The 21,871-nt window shown below is 50.5% G+C and overlaps 1 protein-coding gene across 1 annotated transcript in view; it reads left to right on the top strand.

Moving 5' to 3' along the window:
- The first annotated feature begins 22 nt into the window (after window positions 1–22).
- LOC144175693 (uncharacterized) overlaps window positions 23–21,871 on the top strand; it is a 101,344-nt gene continuing 79,495 nt past the window's right edge. Inside the window, exons 1-2 of the mRNA XM_077704732.1 lie at window positions 23–366; window positions 10,200–10,353. Coding sequence (XP_077560858.1) covers window positions 10,227–10,353 — 127 coding nt within the window. The 5' untranslated portion in view covers window positions 23–366; window positions 10,200–10,226. The remainder of the gene's footprint in view (window positions 367–10,199; window positions 10,354–21,871) is intronic.

Here is a 21,871-nt window from a genome sequence, read left to right as displayed (position 1 = left end):
GTGATTGTGGTTCGTTGCCACGCCGTTGTCGATAAATGGAGCTGAGGAGCGTGTAAAATATTCGGAAGCCCTTAGCCAAGGCGCGAGGTGCTTCGGTTGAGATTGCGCGTCCGAACCCACACGAGCCTCCAAAGGCTTGGGCCCAATAAAGAGAAAACTTGAGACCACTGCCCGCTAGAAGAGCCGAGAGGCGACACACACAGCGCCCTCAGGGGCTCGGCGCAACGAAAGTCGCCGTCTGCGCGTCCGCAACCCGACTTGCATGGCTGGAGTTTTTCACGGCAAAGAACATGGGCGTCGCGGCCGACCGACGGAAGCACGCCATCGAGCGCAACAGTAGAATGTGAACCACGAAGCGTCGTCAAGGTAAGCGCATTTCCTTCGTTCGTGGCATTTCTGTGGCGCCTTGTGCTCGTTACCGCTGCGGGTGCCGACTGGTCCGTTTGTGTTTACAAACGTGCTTGATTAGGCCTAGCTCCTCTCTCGGCGCCTGGGGTTATCCGCTGCAGGCGCACGGCCTGACGCGCGCGTCGAGCGCACCGAGCCCGGCTGGTTTGGGTCGACCCCTGCCCCCCTTCACCAGTAGACACATGTCGCAGCGCTGCCGAATCACAAGACGGGCAACAACCTCGTTCTTCGTAGCCGAAACGAGGCTGGTCTGCGCGCTGCAAGTTTACTGTGGTGCAGTTACGAGTAGTAGTCGACGAGGAAGACGGTGCTCTTGCGGCAACTTATTGCCGAAGCGGCGTGTTATCTGTGGCGGGAATTTTTTTTTCTTTTTCTTGGCGTGCATTTTATTTGCCCCGATCGCCCAAGTATTGTCGCGTATCGGATTGCGCGCTTCCGTGCCGCCGCTCGTATGTGGTGCGCTCTTACCGCCCAATTCTTGCTGCACCTTCGTCATGTCCCCGTCGAGTGCAGCACACTCGTTCGCGGTCTGTGGTGTTGACCTTGGCGACGCCGCGGAGGCGTGATCGGCGCTGTTTTGTTTCTGTCCCGCCGAAGACGAGCGCTGTTGCCGTGTCTCGCGATCCGGTCGCAACGCGCGGGCGGATTAGGCGACCCATCTCCGGCTTTTGAATGACCGCCTTCAATCGCGCGACTGACTTGGCTGCAGATGCTCGCCAAGTGGTTTTCCGGTTCTTTTTAAGGCTGTTATTGCGGCTGTGAGCTGCTCATGAATACTCCCACAGGAACTTCCCTCCAGAATTCTCGATCGAAAGGGGGCGATGTCTCGGGATCTCGCGCCGAGGAGGAAGAGAATTCATCAGTTAGCTTACCAAGCATAACTTTGATCTATTTCATTACTGGGGGAACTAAATTTCAGCGTAATATAACCCCAGTTTTTTGTTTAGTTTCGCTTAAGACATGTGCTCAAAGACAAAATCATATTATGCAACAAATACCACATTATGCAGAAAAGGTACGACGGTGGACTGAAAAGCAAACGTATTTTAGTTCGCAAAAGCTTCAAGTCATCTCATGGTGTTACATTTATTGTCAATTTTTTTCTGCAATCAGTGCCTGCACTTGCAAAGAGTGAGTTGAGAATAACATTTTAATACTGTTTCTCTTGCTGTGTAATGTTTTTGTAACGCCTTGTGATACATTTTTGCATTTATTCCTATGGTTCACCTCTCTCAGCAGCAAAGCCATTAACAAAGGCTTGTGCTTGTAGCATTATGTATCCAGTAGTGAGAGAGAGAGAGAGAGAGAGAGAAAGAACTTTATTCTGGAGCTGTTGGGTCAACGGCGAGTGGTGACCAGCGCTTGAAGGGCGCCGGTGACCTGGGCTGCTCGTTCAGCGAGTCCTTGCTGGACCCGCGGATCCGAGCTGCCTAACGCCGCCTCCCAGTGCTCCACACAAGAGATGAGAGGGAATGAGTTCTGAGGGCATTGCCAAATTATATGAGCAACTGTTTCGTGGGCTCCACAGTCGGGATATTGGGGAGAGGGAAATACAGATGGATAAATTGCGTGTAGTCTGGCGCGACAGGGGAGGGTATTGGTTTGGAGAAGGCGCCAGTACCGTTCCTCGGTAATAGAGAGTGACCAATGGGGTGGAGGGTAGCGCCGGCGAGAGAGGCGGTAGTGGCAGGTAATTTCCTGGAAAGTCAGAAGGCTGTCGCGGGTTGATTGGGCTCCGTGGGAAGGGGTGCGACCTGGCGCAGCTCGGTGGGTTAGCTCTCGAGCTGCAAGGTTAGCCGCTTCGTTTCCTTCCAGCCCCGCATGGGCAGGAGTCCAAACCAACTCCGCATGGGAAGTGGGAGGATTTTGAAGGAGAATTTTGAGAGCCTGCGGGGAAATAATCCCCCGGGCGAAATTTCGAATGGCCGTTTTCGAATCGGAGATAACAATTGTTGGGGTAGGCCGATGAGTCAGCGCTAGTGCAATAGCCGCCTCTTCCGCCGTGGCAGGAGAGCGCGTTCGGATAGTGAGTGAATGGTAAGAGGTTGCGTTTGGATCAAAGATCCAGTAGTGTCTGTAACGGGAAGTTTAAAAAAAACACGAAGACAACATTCACCTTCCCAAAATAATTACAACAGTGTGGGGATGTTAGCTAGCAAAGCGACACCCCGGAAACGCTAAACACTATGCGGGTGTCAGCTTGCGGGTAACAATCGGCCAGCACACGTCGTGATGGCTCAGCGGCCAAGGCATTGTGCCACTGAACCCGAGGCAGCAAGTTCGATTCGTGGCTTTGGTGGCCGCATTTAGATGAAGGCAGACAGTGAAAACGCCTCTGTGTCAAGATTTTGGCGCACATTAAACCTCACCAGGTGGTCAACATCAATCCACAGCCCTTCACTACGGTGTTGCTTGGGGGTCTAGAACCCATGAAGTTTGGTGAAAAAAATTAATACAGTCCAGCCGACTTTATTACGTTTGAAAGCATTTGCTTTTTCGAAAGATTGCGATGTCAAAGTAACAAAGAAGATTGCCAATTTTAAGGCGAAATGCGTTTAAGTAAGCTAGATAATTAAGAAAACGGAAAAAATATGCCTCAGTGATCTTTTTTTCACACTTTCCCAGAGCTGGTGGGTGCCAATAAACGGAACAATAAAAGTATTGTGATTGCGTGAAATGAGCTATTCAAATGAGTGTATTTTTTTTTATTCAAGAAGGCCCTGAATTTTTAGTCTGCCGGTGGTACCCAGTAGGACGATCGGTACAGAAAAAAGCCCATTTAGCGCTTGCATGCAGAATCCTTGAAGCAGTCGGCGTATAGTGACCAGGCCTGTCTCAATAATAATTGCTGCAGACGGATGAGGCGTTTGCAGAGACATCGTGCCCCATCTTCGCAGGTGACACACAGTAGCCGACCCATTTTTTTAACTTGGAGGTGAGCAAAAAACAGTCCGAATAAAAGAGCAGTCCAAGAAATCCGCGAGTTACAAAAACAAACTTTATTTCATCTAAATAAGACTCGAGAAGTCGTGAATGGCTCCTTGCCTTAAATTCCTCCTTTGTGTGGGGACGTCTGCTTGCATCTCTGCAAACGTCATCGTAAACATTGGACAACACCACCAAAGCATTGGCACTGGGTTGCGTTGATGGTTGCGAGCGTTCAGGAGTGTCTTTGTTAGAGTCAGAGTCGCTTTGCGGCTGCGTGGTCATTTGGTGCCTGATGTTGTCGTCCGTTAGCTTGGCACACAACACCATGTTGCTGTCCACTGCTCCGACACAGGACAATGATGGTGTTGCTTTTAGGTTAGCGTCACTGGGTGCCTAAAAAGGTGGTGTCTAAAAATATTGGCCACATATGACCTGTTTCTGGCTTTAGAGATTGCTTTCGCCGCAGAACGTGCAAAATTATGGCCTCCAAGGTGGAAGTTTGTTACCCCAGCAGGAGTCAATCCAATCCGAAGCTGTCCAGGTGGCTTAGGATTCAAAATGACGTCTTGGGGCTGCACTGTGGCTCTGTCGCAGAAATTCTTGTCAGGAAAATCAAACTTTTGGTTTTATTTTGTCCGCAATATCCGGGGTTCATATACATTACTCCTATGGGACAACTGGCGGTTCCTCGGGAAAGTCCGGAATATCTTCAAGTCCAAAAATTGGCAGCCAACAAGCAGCAACAATTGATCCTTTCTGTACAAGTGGCATGTGCGGGTCACCTACGCATTGTTACTCTGAAAGCGCCTTAGAGCGTCCACACTGCCGTGCTTCAGGCCAAACCATTCCTACTGCGGCGAAAGATGATCGGGCCCATTTCAAGCTACGCAGTCTCCCGTGAAACAGACTGAATTTCACGGCACCAAAAAGTGCTGCTGCACTAAAGGTAACGCTGCTGAAAACACTAAAGGCAGCACGTGGCACGTGGTAGGCCGTTGCTACAGTGCCTACGTGGTGGGGCAGCTCTTGTGAGAAACTCTCTCTGGAAAGATCACTTATCATAGATGCGTCATCTCCCTCTCCAACCAACAAGTGGAATGGCTTGAATGGCTTCAAAGCAGACTGCTTTGCCAGTCCCTCTGCTTCAGATGCTGCAAAGAGTGCACAAGCCTTGGTTTGGAGATGTGGGAGCGAGGTTCGTGCTCGGTGCCGACTGCAGCAGAGCGATGTGCGTGCATTTACCTTTGAAAGGCAGCGACAGCGCATGAGACAGACACTTGCGCCTCGTACGTCTGCTTCTCTTCCTGTCCCGTCTGTCAAGACCAACCAACCGGCCCAAGTTTAAACTCTACTGTTGCGTTGCCGTACAAAAGTAGAAAAACATTGGCGCTGCACCCACAAGTGCAAGGATGTCCTGCTTGGACACGTCGCTGGAACCACCCGGTGCGTCTGAAGGATGCAACACTGAACTGTGGGCGTGACACGTGGTGGTGGGCCTTCAGATGCTGGCCTAGCTTTCCTTGTTGGGGGTGCTTCATCGATGCACAGGGGGACGCATTCGCTTAGGCATTGCCGCCTGTAGCTGGGTGCAGGTGAAGCGTTTTGCTCGCGTCTGGCGTCCATTGGCGTGTCCTAGCGGCAACGCGAAACGGGCGTTGGGGAGGACCGACCAAATTCAAAATAACCAGTTAAGCACTTCTTAGCCAACAAAGCAATCTGGCAGATGTTGGTGGGTCAAGTTGTGCGCACATGGGACGCTTTCTCACTTGGCATGCATTCGCTCGTGTTTCATCGAGATGATGAGCTAGCTTCCCAGTCCTTATGGACCTGGAGCAGGAGGTATTGTGGATAGCTTGATTGCGGGAGTTGGCTGCAGATGTGCAAGTGTTACCGTGAGGGGTAACTTACTGGCACAGGTTCTACCGTCTCCTCACAGAGCTCCCTGCGCTGACGAAGTGTACTCTCGTCTTGATTACAGCAATTGCACTGTGCTTCATGCTCGGTACAGCCCATAATAGCAGTCCTAGTTGATGTTGTTTATCACGTTATTCTTGCTAGATGATGCTCAGGAGTACAAGTGACAATTTTTTTTCAGATGAGCGAGCAAAATTGTGCTCCCCCCCCCTCCCCTCGTGGTAAGCTTTGCCCGCCTCAAATGGTTGATTGTTTGTGAACTCTCAAAGCTCTCTTACACTTTTAAAATCATGCTGGGCAAGGTAATATAATATAGGTTTCTTGTGTAATTATTGCAACATATTTGGCTCATTTTATGCCGAAATATTTAGTGGAGGCGCGAATTCTGGTTAACGTTTGGTGTCAACTGTTCCCAACTATTTCAAAACAAAAGTATTGTATTGTGAGATTTCTATCTAAAAAGTCCAAGGTTCAAGCTATCTAAAGCCTAAGAGAACAACAGTTCTGGGCAACTAAGTTTTGTGTCATTTGTTGTGAGACTAATTCGTTGGGTGTCACTACTTGCAGTACAGCAGCTGGTAAGCCAGAATATGGAAACCGCAAACACAGTGCTAAAACACGTCCTTTCGTTTTTGGCAGTAAACGGAAACTCCCATTTCCGGTGACACAGTAGATGGAGAAGTGTGCAGAGGACACTGGACAACACAGTTCACTCGGAAGGCTGGGCACATCCAACCGCATTTTCCTACAATCATGAATTATTGGGAAAAGGTGAATGGAACACGTTGGCAGGAGTTGTTGCCACAACCAAGGGCTGCACTTGCTTTTTTCTTCATAGCAAAAACAATGTCAAGGCTGCGCTAAAAACGGAGAATTGCACAAGAGGGAGCAAAGAAGCGTTTTGGGTACACCAGGCAAGGAAACAGAAATGAAACCAATGAAACTCTTGCGGTAGAAACAGACCGCTTGTCGCTGGGGTGTCTGTGGGCATGGGAATGTTTTTAGTTTAAAATGCCCCTAGGCACATTGAGTGGTGAGCAGTTCTAAACAAAAAGGCAGGTTCAGAATTAACACTGGAGTAGCCGCATATTAGGCAGAAAAGTATTTCCCATGAAATGCGACACGGTAAGTGCACAATTTAACCTTCTTGGTTTGCAGCTTCTACCCACTTTCTGGCCGTCCTGTTCCGAAACTATTTTTCCAGTTTCTGGTGCCCTGGGAAGAAAAGAAAAAAAAAAACTGCAAGAAAAACTCGCAGGTTATTTATTTCTTTGTCTTGCATTCTACTTGCAACTGCTTTACTGATGTTTGGGCAGCCTGTGAAACCACTCGGAGCATTCTGTTACTGCAGCTTTTGTGGATAATCACAGTTTACCTCCTGCCTCCTTATGTTTTTTTATATCGCCACATACAGCACATCTGATGGAGGCACGTAATACTCTTCCTCACTGAAGTCATCATTGTGTTCGCTAAGTGCAGCACCATAAAACACACACGATGAGAAAGCAGCTACGCTCCTGAGCAAACTGCACACACGTGAAAACACTCTGGGATCCAGGAGGCCCATGGGGAAGATTGTGCTGCACCCTCGTGCAAAAAAAGAAGCAAACTTCAACAAACAAACTCTCCTTATCCCTCGAGAGATGGCGCATCTTGCATACAAAGGATGCGAGCGCCTTGCAGTGAACATCCCCAAGTGGGGCAGAGCCCGGCAGCGCACCACAAAGGGTTAGAAGAGAGTGCGAGGTTGGAATGCGAGGGAAGTGTGTGACTGCAAGTGTACAAAGCATGGGCAAGCTATGAAAGCGAGTGTCGGGTAGAAACAATCCAATGAACCATTGCACAATTAAAACGGAAGAAATGAGCATACTTTGTTGAGAAGTGTGAGAGCAAGGGACAGTGAAACATTTCAAAATCTAACCCTCAGGCCAGAGGAAGCATAGGAAATGTGAAAGCATGTGTAGTGCTCTGCAGGAGCAGAAAACTTGATGCAAAGTGTAATGTAAGTAGTGATGTGTTTACAGAACTACACGAACGGTTGTCTGTTACGCTGGAGCTCGGGTTGTGATTTCTTGAGATGGATGGGGCATGCTTAGTTCCCTCAATTATATGCAGGTGAGTATATTGTCACTGTGTCTCAGCTGCCGTCCTATTCAGAGGCGGCTGAGACGCACCGACAGTGTTCAGTAAACTGCTGTCCAAGTTAATGCGTGTCGCAAGACAAATGAACACTGTTACTCTGTGGTAGCAGATGTGATTCAAAAGAAAGACCCCACTCTGGCTAATTTGATGTAAAATGAACAGATATTACATGGTCCCTTTCTGTTTAACTTCACTTCATACCTACAAACATACTGGGACTCATGTCCAGTTTTTGCTGTATTTTCAAGAGGGAAAATGTGTAAAAGCACAATTGCATGATGTTTAATTGGCTGAGTATGACAAAAAAAGAATGAGTGACTAGTAATGCAGCAAAAGCACTTGTAATTGGTGCCATGCAAGACTGAAGTGAAGCATGGTAAGGGAGGCAGCCATAGTGGCATGCTTGGCACTGCAGTTCCCCTCCCCTCCTAGTGCCCGGGTCACCAGGCTGCCAGGTTTCAGTTGGCTGTGATACGAAATCATCATTTTTATACCAGGACTGTAGTACTAGTTAGTTAAACAGCACGAGCAAACTGGACGAAGAACCACAAAACACACAGGCTCCTAAAAACAGCACCTGTCTGTGTCTATTAAGTTTTCTATTTGTTCACCCATTACTCATTAAGTTTTCTATTTGTTCACCCGATTACTTTGTTCGAATTCATTTCGGTGGTTTGTCCCTAGACACAAAAACGAAAGCACCAACTTTACATTTAGTATTCGATGAAAGTATGTTGACCCTTAGGGGAGAAACCACAAAAAAGTCCCACTTTTTTTTTAGCTTCTACATTTCTAGGGAAGGAATGAACTCTGCCTGCCCAGGCATTAGCATGCAACACACATCCTGTTGCAGCCCTATGCTTGCAGAATTGTGTCTGCGCATTGCTTAGAAGAGTGCCCCCTTGGGAAAATGCGGTGGGGCATGCACACTTTTCGCGGCAGTAGTTCTGTCTGATTGCATCACTATAATGCTGACGGGCAGTTAACACGCTAACCCGCCGCGGTGGCTCAGTGGCTAAGGCGTTGCGCTGCTGAGCACGAGAACGCGGGTTCTATTCCCAGCCGTGGCGGCCGCTTTTCTGATGGAGGTGAAAAGCAAAAACGGCCGTGTGTACGAAATTTCTGCGCATGTTCAGGACCCCTGGTGGTCAAAATGAATCCGGATCCCTCCACTATGGTGCGCCTCATCGCCTGCGGCGCGTTAAACCCTACAATCAATCAATCGGTTTACACAGTATAGGGAAAGTGGCGAAAAGCAAAAACGCCCGTGTGCACAAGATTTCGGCGCAGGAATAAAGATCCCCAGGTGGTCAAAATTAATCCGGAGCCCTCCACTACGGCACGCCTCATCGCCTGCGTTGCGTTGGCGCGTTAAACGCAACCAATCAATCAACACACTGAGAGTTGTGTTTTTAGTGCTGGTTCTGATAACATCACTGTTGCCCTTAACACATTGTAGTAGTAGTGTGAAATTTGAAAATTTGTCAACACTTCTTGCGTTTTTTGTTGTTGTAGTTAAGAAGGTGTTTTATGGCTGGAATGGAGCGGAGTTAGGTACTGAGCCCTAGCTCTTTCAAATTGAAAAAAAGTTGTAATCTGTCTTCATGGCCCCTTCAAATTGGATGGAGAAATAAAAGTCGCGCTATAAAGGATGGGTCATTTGTCACTCTGGCATAGCTATAGACTGGCCGTGCTTTGTTGACATTTCCTCTGTTGTGACTCATTGAGTGGTGGGTCGTTGCCCCCACGGGCCTTGGATGTGAGTCATTGTTGCATCGTCTGTGCAAGCAGACGGACATTTTCAGTGTCTCTAGATGCTTTGTGGCCTTTTTTAAGCACACTTTTAGGGCCACGTGTATCAGGACAGCAGTTTATTTCTTCTTTGGCGACATAAGCGGAGAGTTCTCTCTGTCTCTCCTTCTTTTTTTATTATTTTTTTAATGGCAGGCTTAATCCCAAACACACTGTCCTGTGGGAGGGAGTGGTGACCCTTCACCCTCCCCCCTGCTTTTTCTTTTTTATTTAGCAGGCATGCATTATGAAGGCTTGCTTCTTGTGCTCCGAACACTCCTTGCAGAGTGGAGGAATGGCGAGACTGCAGCCTGCTTTCCTGCGGTGAAACAAACTGCAGCGGCAGAGAATGCGTTTGCTCCTTGCGGTGGTAGTCGCCAGCGCAGCATTGCATTTGTTCCAGGGGTTGCAGTTAGCTGTGGCTACTGCCACTCGACGTGGCTGGGAATCGGCCCCGTCTGCCTCCTCCTCCTGTGGCCTCCACGCAGCCCGCACTGCTCGCAGCGTTTGGCTGTGCTGTGGCAGCAAGTTGAATTTGAAGCATTTGATGTTGGGGGAACCTGGCTCTGTTACCGTACGGACTGTGTGGCAAGACCTATGTGGGAGTGCTTGACAGTACAGCAGGAGCACCAGGACCCAGGAAAAGGTTGCATTGTGTTATCAGGCTGTGCTTGGGACCCTGTTGGTTTGTGGTAGTGCGAGGGGAAAGTAGTTTGCGAGGCCTTGCGGAAGAGTCGCGTGCTCATGTGACAGCACGTGGTGTGTGCTTCTTAGCAGCAGCGCCTGTCACTCGGCAGTCGCGGGCTCTTGTGTTGGTGTGGCCATCGTGCCGACCGGCCAGTGGGGTGTGGGCCTGTCGTGGAAGGCAGGGTGGTGGCCTGTGCCAGCCTGTGGGTGTTGACGAGGTCGATGCATCGGGCAGCGCTTGCCACCCCTAGGCGAGCGGCGTCCGCAGGGGTGGCTGCCGTGCTGCTCACGACGCCTCTCCCTCCCACCCCCCCACCCCTGGGCTGCAGGAGGAGGCCTGTGGCGGCGGCGGCGGCATGTCTTCCTCCTCGCAGCCGTCCCTGCTGAAGCTGGACTCGGTGCTGTCGGCGGAGCAGATGCGGGCCCTGCTCCACGAGGCGGCCACCACGCCCCAGCACGACAAGCTCGACTTCGACGTGCTCGGTGAGCCTGACTGAGGTCGCCCTCTTTTGTCTCCAGGCTCCTGAGACGGCAGTGGCTTTTCCCCCGTTGAGCGCCTTGTGCGCGCGTCCACTCCCGCCTGGCTTCTGAAAAAGGCACCTGCAAATGTGCATTTGTTTCACTTCTCAAGCACCGAGGCAGGAAGGAAGTGATGTTGCAAAGCATACACACGGGACATGAGAAAAATGCACGTAACATTCTGGGTGCAGGTAACATTAAGGGGGGACGCGGGGATCAGATGGCGAAAAGTGACGAAAAAATCGTTTTTTCGGAAGTCACATTTTCGGATAGCACGTTTTATATTCTATGCGTCTACAAAGTTTCCCCGTCGAAAACGATCGCGAAGTGCCAAAGAAAAATATTTACGTCAGCTGAGGTGACAAATTATTTCCGCAAAATGACGAAAAAAACGGCAATTTTCGCAGCGCTGTATCTCCGGAACGACGGCACCGGGCGCCGCCATGTTGGTCGCGTTAGATCGGCAGAGTCTTCAACTTCCGATTTCCTGTCGCTGCTTTCATTGTCGCTCACTCACAAACGCACAAACGGCGGAAAATGAGAGACGGTGAAACCACGGGTGAAACGAAGCAACCGATAAAATCTAACACGCGATTGGCTCTCCGGCCGCGTTAGCTAAGACGGCTCTCCGGATTGGGTGCCGCCATGGCCACAACAAGATGGCCGCTGGGCGATTCGGCTGACGCGCAGTTCGCACGCACTCCGTGTCGCTAATGTTTTCCTCGGTTTCGCGGTCGGCTCGGTTCCCGTTCAGTGGTTTCATGCTTTGCGATTCCGTGCAGTGACGCTATCGTTATCGCGGCGATAATGCTTGAGATCGTGCGCCAGATAGGGAAGTGCGCGGCTCGAAAGACGCATCGAAAACGTGCCCGCGACATCGCCGTGGTGCGTCCTGGAGTGGGAAACTCGGTGCGTCCGTGTACAATTGGTGTTCGTGAAGTGAACTTTTGGACGCATTGCCGTGTTATAAAACGCTTAGTTATTGCTGTGTTTCACAGCGAGCTCGCGAGCTTCAGGAATGGAATGACCGGCTCGCCAGAAGTTGCGGCGCGCGCTGCATTGGCGCGACGTGTTCGGGCAGCGGCCGATAGCGGGATCGGTTGCTATTGCGCGCGAGTAGTAATAATTGATGTACGCAAAGTGTAATTTAATGGCAAAAGTAAAGTTGCTAAACATAGTAAGGTTACCTAAATTACGATCGTGGTGAACGTGCGCGTCGGGGATTGTAGGGAGGGGGGGGGGGGGTGCAATGAACCGTCACCCAGCTTATTTGAGAAACTTTTTCCGTGGCTCTAAACTAGTTCGTACAACGAAGTCTGGGATTACAAAATTATATTTTCAGTATTAAATTAATTAGAGAAGATGCCGTAATGTTACAGCGTTTAAAAAAAAATTAATGTCACTATTTTTTCTATTTTTGCAATGTTTGCAATTATAATGTCCATTTTGCAATGCTTTTTTCGCCTGAAGAAGAGCATGGTATTCTTATAATATTGATACAGGGTAAAGCTGTGTTTACAGTGGTGTATTTACGATGCACATTCAGAGGCTAGTTATAAGAAACCACGGTGGAAGAGAGCACCGCGCAAGCCAGGGAGCGAACGCGCTTCACCGTCAGCGTCCTCTTCATCTCTCTTCTTGATGATGATGCCCGCTAGCACAGTGCATGAATACCGTCCTATTTGTGGGGAATCTAATTAATGCCCCGTAACACAACCCCCCCGGTGGTAGGAGCGCCGTCTCGGTGCTTGTCAGGGTAAAGCCGTAGGTTGCGAGCGGTATGGCTTAAGACGCGTGACGTGGACGACGTCTGTTTGTGGAGAGCGGGATGAGTCTGACGGAACCAGCGGGGTGATTTCGTAATTGACCTCCGTCACTTGGCGTACGACACGGTAGGGGCCGTGGTACCTGGCTAGAAGCTTTTCCGAACGCCCTACACGGCGTGCAGGACACCAGAGCAGCACCAGGGACCCAGGTGCAAAGTGGCGGGTGCTGTGGCGGCAGTCATAGCGATCCTTTTGAGAGCGCTGGGACGAAGCGAGCCTGACGCGAGCAATGTTGCGGGCAAAGTCAGCGCGGGCGATGGCGTCTTGTGCATATGCGGAAGGTGGCAGAGGGTGTTGAAATAGAGTGTCCAGTGGTAACGTCGGCTCTCGGCCGAATAGTAGGTAGAAGGGAGAGAATCCGGCAGTATCAAGGCGTGACGAATTGTAGGCAAATGTTATGTAAGGCAAGGCAATGTCCCAATCACCATGGTCGTCAGAAACGTACATTGACAGCATATCTGTTAAAGTCCGGTTAAGGCGCTCTGTGAGGCCGTTCGTTTGAGGGTGGTAGGCGGTAGTAACCTTGTGAACGGTTGCGCATGAGCGGAGGATGTCGTCTACTACTCGGGAAAGGAAGTATCGTCCGCGGTCTGTCAGGAGCTGCCGAGGAGCACCGTGGTGTAAGATGACGTCGTGCAGGAGGAAATCGGCTACATCAGTTGCGCAGCTGGTCGGAAGAGCCCGCGTGATTGCGTATCGTGTCGCATAATCGGTGGCCACGGCAATCCACTTGTTGCCGTTCGCAGACCGGGGAAACGGACCGAGGAGATCTAAACCAACTCGGAAGAATGGCTCAATAGGTATATCGAGTGGCTGAAGAAGACCGGCGGGTAGCGTGGTAGGCACTTTTCTGCGTTGGCACATGTCACAGGCGCCGACATAACGGCGAACCGAGCGGTAGAGCCCCGGCCAGAAGAAACGGCGTCGCACGCGGTCATAGGTCCGGGAAACCCCTAGATGGCCAGCTGTTGGAAGGTCGTGGAGCTGCCGTAGTACATCTGTACGAAGGTGCTCAGGTACTACAGGAAGCAGATCAGGACCATCCGGGCGGACATTGCGGCGATAGAGGACGCCATCCTTCATTCGGAACAACCGCAGTGAAGGGTCGGAGGGGGCAGCGGTTAAGCGGTTGATGATCCTGCTCAAGGAGACGTCAAGGCGCTGCTCAGCAGCAAGCTGTTGAAAGGAGGAAATAGACAAGACCGAGGTGGCGAGTGAGTCGCAACTTGTAGGATCGGGAGGCTCGACTGGGTACCGCGATAGACAGTCAGCGTCTTGATGGAGGCGGCCGGATTTATAGACTACAGAATACGAGTACTCCTGCAGCCGCAGAGCCCAGCGCCCGAGGCGTCCGGTCGGGTCTTTCAGGGACGCAAGCCAGCATAGCGCGTGGTGATCTGTCACGACGGAAAATTGTCGACCGTAGAGGTATGGGCGAAATTTGGCGACAGCCCACACCAGGGCAAGGCATTCCCGTTCAGTAATAGAATAATTTCGTTCAGCTGGTGTCAGCAGGCGGCTCGCGTAGGCAATAACGCAGTCGTGGCCCGTTTGGCGTTGAGCTAAGACGGCTCCAATGCCATGACCACTAGCGTCAGTTCGTACTTCCGTGGGAGCGGCAACATCGAAGTTGTTAAGAGTGAGATCAGGGTCTTGAAAGCCTGAGCTTGCTCACTTCCCCACGAAAAGACGGAATCCTTTCTGAGAAGGTCGGTGAGAGGGCGGGCGATATCAGCGAAGCCTCGGATGAAGCGACGGAAATAGGAGCACAGGCCTACAAAACTTCGAACGTCTTTCGATGACCGGGGCACCGGAAAATCTCTAACCGCCTTTATTTTGTCGGGGTCAGGCTGCACTCCATTTGCGTCGACAAGGTGGCCCAAGATAGTTAGTTCGCGCATGGCGAATCGGCATTTCGCGGAGTTGAGTTGTAGGTTCGCTTGACGCAAAATAGCAAGTATTTCGGACAGGTGTTGGAGATGAGCCTCGAACGATGGAGAAAAAATAATGACGTCATCGAGGTAGCACAGGCATGTGGACCATTTGAATCCCCGCAGGAGAGAGTCCATCATGCGTTCGAAGGTAGCTGGCGCATTGCAGAGACCGAAAGGCATAACCTTGAACTGATATAAACCGTCTGGGGTGACAAAGGCGGTCTTTTCTCGGTCCATCTCGTCGACTGCAATCTGCCAGTAACCTGAGCGTAGGTCAATGGACGAAAAGTATTTGGCACCGTGTAGACAATCTAAGGCGTCGTCGATCCTGGGAAGAGGGTAGACGTCCTTCTTGGTTACTTTGTTCAGGTGGCGGTAGTCTACACAGAATCGCCAAGTGCCATCTTTCTTCTTTACCAAAACTACCGGGGAAGCCCAGGGACTGCAGGAAGGTTCGATAATATCCTTGGCCAGCATTTTGTCAACCTCTTTCTGGATGATGCCTCGTTCACTATGGGACACACGGTACGGACGCCGATGGATGGGTAGCGCATCACCTGTATCGATCCGATGGGTGACTGTAGAACTTTGCCCCAAAGCTTTGTCGCTCAAGTCAAAGACGTCGGAAAATGATGTCAGAAGACAGCGCAGTTGGTTTGTTTGTGCGGGTGATAGCTTTGGGCTGATCATTGGTGAAAATTTATCTGGAGTGGTAAGGAGCGGATCGGAGACTTCATGGGGAATTGACGGATGGTTCAAAGCAAAAGCAGAAACGTCCGGTGCACAGAAAGGAGCAAGGGTGGCAATGGTGAGTCCTTCGGGAAGGACTTGAGTGTGAAATCCAAAGTTGATTAGAGGCAAGTTAACGCTGTTGTGCTTGATGGTAACAACAGTGTGTGGAAGGGCAACACCACGCGTCAGGAGAACGTCTACGATGGGAGCGGCAAGGTAGTCTCCATCAGGAACCGGCGTGGAAGTAGCGAGAGGAACATAGGTCGCTGCTTGACTCGGCAGGCGAACGTATTCGCAGGAGCATAAACGCAGCGGGGGTGCGTCGCTATCAAAAGCCGGTAACTCCAGATGCAGAAGGCCCGCTGAACAATCGATGAGCGCAGCATGTTCACACAGGAAATCGCGGCCAAGGATAATGTCGTGAGGGCATTTGTCCAAAACAAAGAAAACTACAGTGGTGTTGTGGCCGGCGATACTAACACGAGAGGTGCACATTCCAGCGACGGCCGGCGTGCCGCCGTCAGCAACTTGAACATACGACAGAGCAGGCGTCATAACTTTACGTAGGCGGCGACGGAGATTTGCACTCATTACCGATATATGCGCCCCGGTATCAATTAAAGCACGGACAGGCACGCCGTCAACATTCACGTCAAGTAAATTGTCTCTGGTCGGTAGCGTCAAAAGAGGATTTTCGGTCGAGGTCGGGAATGCAGCATCACCTCCGGGAGCTGCATTCACTAGTTTTCCGATGTGGGACGTACGTAGTCGTTCGGCGAAGTAGAGCGGCGGGGCTGCGGGGAGCGAGACTGTCGGCGCTGAGGAGAAGGGGAGCGGCCAAAACGCAGAGTGGATGCGGCGGGGTTGTCGGCAGTGCGCTGCTGGTAGGAAGGTGCAAAACGACGCGGCGCATGGTCAATGGTATCGTCGTTCCAAGAGGTTTGAGCGGAAGGGAACCAGCGACTGCGGCAATACCGTGCAACGTGGCCGACACGCCTGCAATTGAAACATATAGGCCTGTCATCGGGCGTCCTCCACTCCGCCGGGTTTCTGTAAGACGAGGGCCGACGTTGCGCGCGAAAATTCGGAGGGCAGGGGACGTGATCATTGTGACTGCATGAACGCGACTTGAAGGGAACTTGATGATGGGCCGAGTAGCTCACGTGGCAGACTGGGTGCAGGCCCATGCTCGCAATTTCGTCGCGCACAACCGCTTGTATCACCGAGATCGCCGGAAGATTGCCATCAGACGCCGAGTGGTGGCCGGTGACCGGTGTCATCGCCTCGATCTCGCGGCGGACAATGCGTGTCACTGCGTCCGCAGTTGTCTCCGAGGGTGGTTGACCGGAAGGAGCAAACGGTCCCTGACACGAAGAAGTGGCGGCAGTATTTGGAAGGCGATTGAATTGTTGTGTAACTCGACGGCTTTTGGCCTGCTCGAAACGCTTGCACTCACTCAGAATTGAGTTTACGGTAGAGCAGTCCTTGCACATCAGCAGATTAAAGGCATCGTCAGCTATGCCTTTCAAAATGTGGTCGATTTTATCTTGCTCGGGCATCTCAGCATCAACTTTGTGGCAAAGGGCCAGTACGTCTAGGATGTAGCTGACGTACGGCTCGGTCGACGTCTGCACTCGCGACGCAAGCTCCTTTTTCGCCTCGAGCTGGCGCCCAGCAGGCTTGCCGAAAATTGCAATCATCTCCGCCTTGCAGCTATCCCAGCTAGTAAGTCTGGCTGCGTTGGTGTCATGCCACGTCTCCGCCGAACCTCTCAGGTGGAACCCGAGGTTCGCCAGCATAATAGTGGGATCCCAGCGGTTGTGGGCACTCACACGCTCGTAGCGGCTGATCCAGTCCTCCACGTCGACATCACCGGTACCGTAGAAGAAACCAGGATCTCGAGGCTGGCTCACGATGACCAGTGGCGTAGCGGCGCTCGTTGCTTCAGTAGGCGGTGCCATTGTGGGGCCTCGGAGATGACGCCCGCTTCGGAGTTCCGTGATCAGCACCTCCGAGTCAGCCGCGTCCACGGCTCACTCGTGCCAAGGAAGGGGTGAGGTAGAGCAGGACGGGGCCAATGCAGCACTCTCCACCAAATGATACAGGGTAAAGCTGTGTTTACAGTGGTGTATTTACGATGCACATTCAGAGGCTAGTTATAAGAAACCACGGTGGAAGAGAGCACCGCGCAAGCCAGGGAGCGAACGCGCTTCACCGTCAGCGTCCTCTTCATCTCTCTTCTTGATGATGATGCCCGCTAGCACAGTGCATGAATACCGTCCTATTTGTGGGGAATCTAATTAATGCCCCGTAACAATATTAATGTTGTAATTATGTAAAACGAATGTATATTCTGTCTTCAAATAGCTCATCTTATGCGTGTGATGCCCTGATATAATTTTTGACACTGAATAGCCTCATGTACTAAGCTGTAGCTTCATCAAGGTTATGACACCCAGAAATAAGCTAAAAGTCTGCTGGCACATTAATAAAAAAAAAACCATGCCTTACTCTTCATTTTGGAGACAGCTATGCATTAGGCATACATGAAGTAAAATATAGGTACCCTAGTAGCCCATAGTAAACTTTTTGGTACACTCTGCGTAAAACTGGTGCTTCTGCCATCTAAAGGCCTACACATAGAAACCTCCAGTGAGCCAGGAAGGCATCCCAGATGCACCAAATCAAAGGGCAAAGGCATGCGAGGTTGTCCCCAAGCAACGACAGCAAGGACTATGCTGCTGGTGCAGTTTGAAAATTGTGACATCATCGTAAACTTTAAGAGCCGTTTTCTCAAAAGTGCATTTTACGAGTTCTTCGTTGCTCGTGGAAAGGATAGCATGGCAATCACTGGGCAGATTTTGACCCTGTCTGTTTTATTTCGATCCTTGAAGAGTTCTGCAGGGCGAGACAGTCTTGGATTTTCATTTTAGGGCCTCGTTATTTTTTAATGTGGAATTTATGGCTAGGTCAATTATGTCCTATAGGTTACAAGTGAAATTATTCTTTTCTCTAAAAAAAATGAAGGGTGTAAAAAAAAATTGAAGACTGTCTTGCCCTGTAGTGTTCTTTTGACTATAATTGAGAAGTATTCAGAACTTCCTAGCATGTGTCAATACCTTGCTAGGCTTTCCACGAGCGGGCAACATGTAAACCTCTGTAACACAAGAACTACTGCAGGTATCATCATGGAATTTTAAATTTCACCATTTGGAGTGCTTTCCAATGTGCTTGCCGAATTTCATCACTCTACGCCAAAAAACAAAAAAGTTCACTCCGATCCCCACGTCCCCCCTTAACACGCACCAGTACACCGAAAAGCAAAATTTTTTAATCGTAAGAAGAGAATGGGTCTTTTTAACAATTTAAGAGCGCAAAGGACACAATAAATAAGAGCAGAACTCGGCCCAAACTGAAACCAGCCAGTAGTGCATTCTGTCACTGTCTTCACAGCAAGGTGACCGTTTTCTCGACTACCGCTTCTGAGGTCTAGAACTGTGACCACACTGCTGAGCCCAAGGACACGAGTTCGATTCCCAGCTGCAGCGGTGGTTTTTTAGGTGCCGGTGAGAAGTGAAAACGCCCATGTGTCAAGGTGAAAAATTGATTTACAGCCCTTCACTATGGCATGCCTCATTTTTTTTTTCCGCGTGCTGGCGCACTGTGCGAAATTTGTGGGCAAAAAACAAACTTTGAGCAACTTTTTAGTATACATCAATTACCTATATGTTTACTTATGTTCGACAAAAAAACCACACTCATTTTGTTTTAAATGGCCCGTTAAACAAAAAGAAAGCTGGTGTCCATAACACAAATGGCTCCTTTGGCAGCATTCCATAGCATGAGGTGTTCTGAATTGCGAGCTTAAAAGGACACTAAAGGGTAAAAAACAAGTTGGCTTGTATCGAGAGATTGCAGTGCTGGGAATCTAAGTACGCCATTCTCACGACTAGCAGTTGTGTAATCAGGCAGAAAAGCCCACAAACGTGAAAACGGCTGTACAGTTTTGGGTACTTTGGTTTGGGACATCACAAAAGCTGAAAACGGCAAGAGTGCATTAGAGACACATCTACAAATGTTCTCCCCACATAAACAGTTCTTAGGGGGTTGAGAATGTGGAATAAATGTATATAAAAAGTTTACTTGAGCTGATTTAAATTTAAAAATGCAGACTTTTATTCATTGCGAAACAGGCTGCTTCCCTAATGCTTCAGAGTTGGCGACCATGTTTTCGGTTTCGTTTTAAAAAGGACATTGCTGCGTAGTTAGAGAATTCAATTATCTGTGACGGTGAACACCCAAGCTCCTGCAAGCAATAACCCCGGCAGAAAGCGGTAAAAGGAACAAGATGTCTGGGCGACCCTCTTGAGCTTCCAGTCTTCCATTTTCTGTGCGCCGATGTTGCTGCTATCGGTAAAGTGTGTCCACGCCCAGTTTGAACCTCATCGCCCGTGAAAGGTTAAGCTGTACATCCCTTGTGACCGTCCGTTCGCCGCAAGGCGCTGTTGATCATCCCTAACCACCGCGTAGCTCTATGTTTGTACCTGGGCAAGTCGGGCATGACGGCTCAATTTTCGCAGGCCGTAATACGTGGCCGGCTGCCTATTCGAGGGACGTGCAAAAATTAAGGAAGCTCACACTGACGTGTAAGACGTGAAGGTAGCGAAGCTGTACGCAACCTTCACAGCCACCACAAAGGTTTAAGCCTATGAATGCGGCGAACTTGCTTCTTCTTTGCTACCACGACGACATTTACTCCATCACTGTGGCTATAGGTGTAAGCTTCCCTTGTGTAAGAGAGAGAGAGATAGAGAAGAAACTTTAATGAGCAAAAATAAATTGTGGGGTGGCTTCATAGTCCGGAAGCCCATGGGCAGTCCTGGCTCTGTCCGCTCGGTCAACCAAGATGATCTGGTCGTCGAGGCTCGAGCTGGACAACATGCTCTCCCACTGCTCACGGGAAGGGTTGGGAATGGGGGAAAAATCGGGGTTTCGGTCGCACTCCCCGACGATGTGGCAGAGTGTGCCTGAATTGCCGCAAAAAGCACACCCCGGGGAGTGTTGTGTGGGGAATAGATGGTTTAGTCGTACTGGATTTGGGAACGTGTTTGTTTGAATTCGTCCTAATGTGTTTTCCTGCATTTTAGACAAACTGCGTTGGGCGGGGGGAAAGGTCCTTCAACCTAATCCTGGAAGGTTATTTCCTGGAAGGTCTCAGTCGGCATTGGACTGTGCTCCTCCTCTGGGGCCTGGTTGGTGAGAGCGCGGGCCAATGCATGGGCTGTGTTGTTGCGCGGGAGATTGGAGTGGGCCGGGGTCCAGACGATTCTGACCGTGCGAGAGGGAGGGGTTTTGCTCGGGAGGCGCAGTGCTGTTGAAGAAACTGCTCCAGCCGCGTAGCTTCTGCATGCTGCTTGACAATCGGTGATTATCGCAATCGCGGTGGTTTCTTCTTCCATTTCCTGGATGGAACCAGTCTTGATTGGGAGACTGGTGAGTGGTTGATCCCTTGAGGTTACCACTGCAACCGCTGCTCCTTGGTAACGCTGGTATGGGGCGGCATCAGTGTACACTGCTGAGGAGTCTTTGGAACACCGCTTGTCGAGGGCCGCTGCTGTGGCTTTTCCCCCTCCCCTCACGATGGTCTGGGTGCATGTTTTTTGGGAGGTTGGCGACGTAGACATTCTTTCTGATTTCTGGTGAAAGCGTCTGCGGTTGCTGTTTCTCCCGAGCCTGCCATTTATATGTAGCCAGCAGTAGTCGCCCCGCAGTGTACAAGCCTAATCGCAGTTTGTGGCTTGCGAGGTGGGCCTCGATAAGTTCTTCGGCCGTGTTTTGAAGACGCTCTGGTGCGTCTTCCTCGTTTTGCGGAAGTGTTGCCACAATTTGGGCGAACTTTTGGCAAGTCTTTTGGCAAATCTTGGCCAATGTCCCTGAATGAGTATGCTCGATAGATGGGCGTGCCACTGGCCAGTCGCCACGAGGCACGCACGCACGAGCATGTGGCATTTTCTCGATATCGTTAACTGCCGGGCCGTTTCTAGGTATTTTTAACTGCAGACACAGAAAATTGCGATTTGCTAAACAGCTTCACTACCAGCTTATTGGGTTCGACTGGTGAAAGCGTAGAGCGTGGTCTCAACTGATCGCATTTCACTGACGCACATTCTATCCCGCCGGGAAGGCGGCGGTGTTGGCATGGGCATCTCTGATATGTGAAAAGGCATTTCTCGTCCCGTCGGGGACAAATCATTAAGCTCCAAGCCAGCACTCCAAGCTGGGCTCGTGATCGCGTAACAGCGGTCGAGCAAGGCCCGTGACTTCCTCCTCTGTTCCCTCCTCCAAAACATCAAACTCCTTGATTTTACCACCTAAACCCCACCCACAACAGGGACGTCACAATTTGAGAGTGAGGACGGCTCATTGATCAGCCCACTCTAGGCCACTGATTGGCCACCGTGACAAACAAAGCTAGGTGGGTTCAAAATAGTTACGTGACCCACCTCTCTCACACTCATACAGAAACCCGTAGGTATTCCGCGAAACACAAATATAACATATGAAAATCACCCACTAAAAGCAAACCTTTCGCCGGCCATCGGTTGTCGGGCGGCTTGTCTTAAAGTATTGTCCATATCATGCCGCCTATCGTTGTGCCGCACGCCACCAAAATTCCTTTCCTTTTTTAACACGTGGAGCGCCCAACAAAGCCTGGTCGCCTACCCATTGATGCATCCCAGCCGCCGAGTTGTCAGGTTTAGACGTGTGACGAGCGGAAACTTCGCTCAGTAACTTTGAGCAGTGCAGCTGTCTGGTGCCCTCTTCCTATGTTTGACCCAAGGTTTGACCCCTTGACTGACCTTCAGCTCCCATCCGCTTCGGGCTTTCTTATGGCGGCAATCGCGGTCGTTAAAATGTCAACGGTCCCCCTCTTCCGGTTTCCCAAACGAACTGGAGAAAAGCCTCCTCCAAAAGCTTGCATCACTTTTT

Source organism: Haemaphysalis longicornis, unplaced genomic scaffold, assembly GCF_048455015.1.
Source record: "Haemaphysalis longicornis isolate Haplotype H1 unplaced genomic scaffold, Haemaphysalis longicornis Haplotype H1 scaffold_3, whole genome shotgun sequence".
NCBI classification, from domain to species: domain Eukaryota; kingdom Metazoa; phylum Arthropoda; class Arachnida; order Ixodida; family Ixodidae; genus Haemaphysalis; species Haemaphysalis longicornis.
The sequence above is the reverse complement of the archived record's forward strand: the minus strand, read 5'-3'. Positions and strand labels throughout refer to the sequence as shown.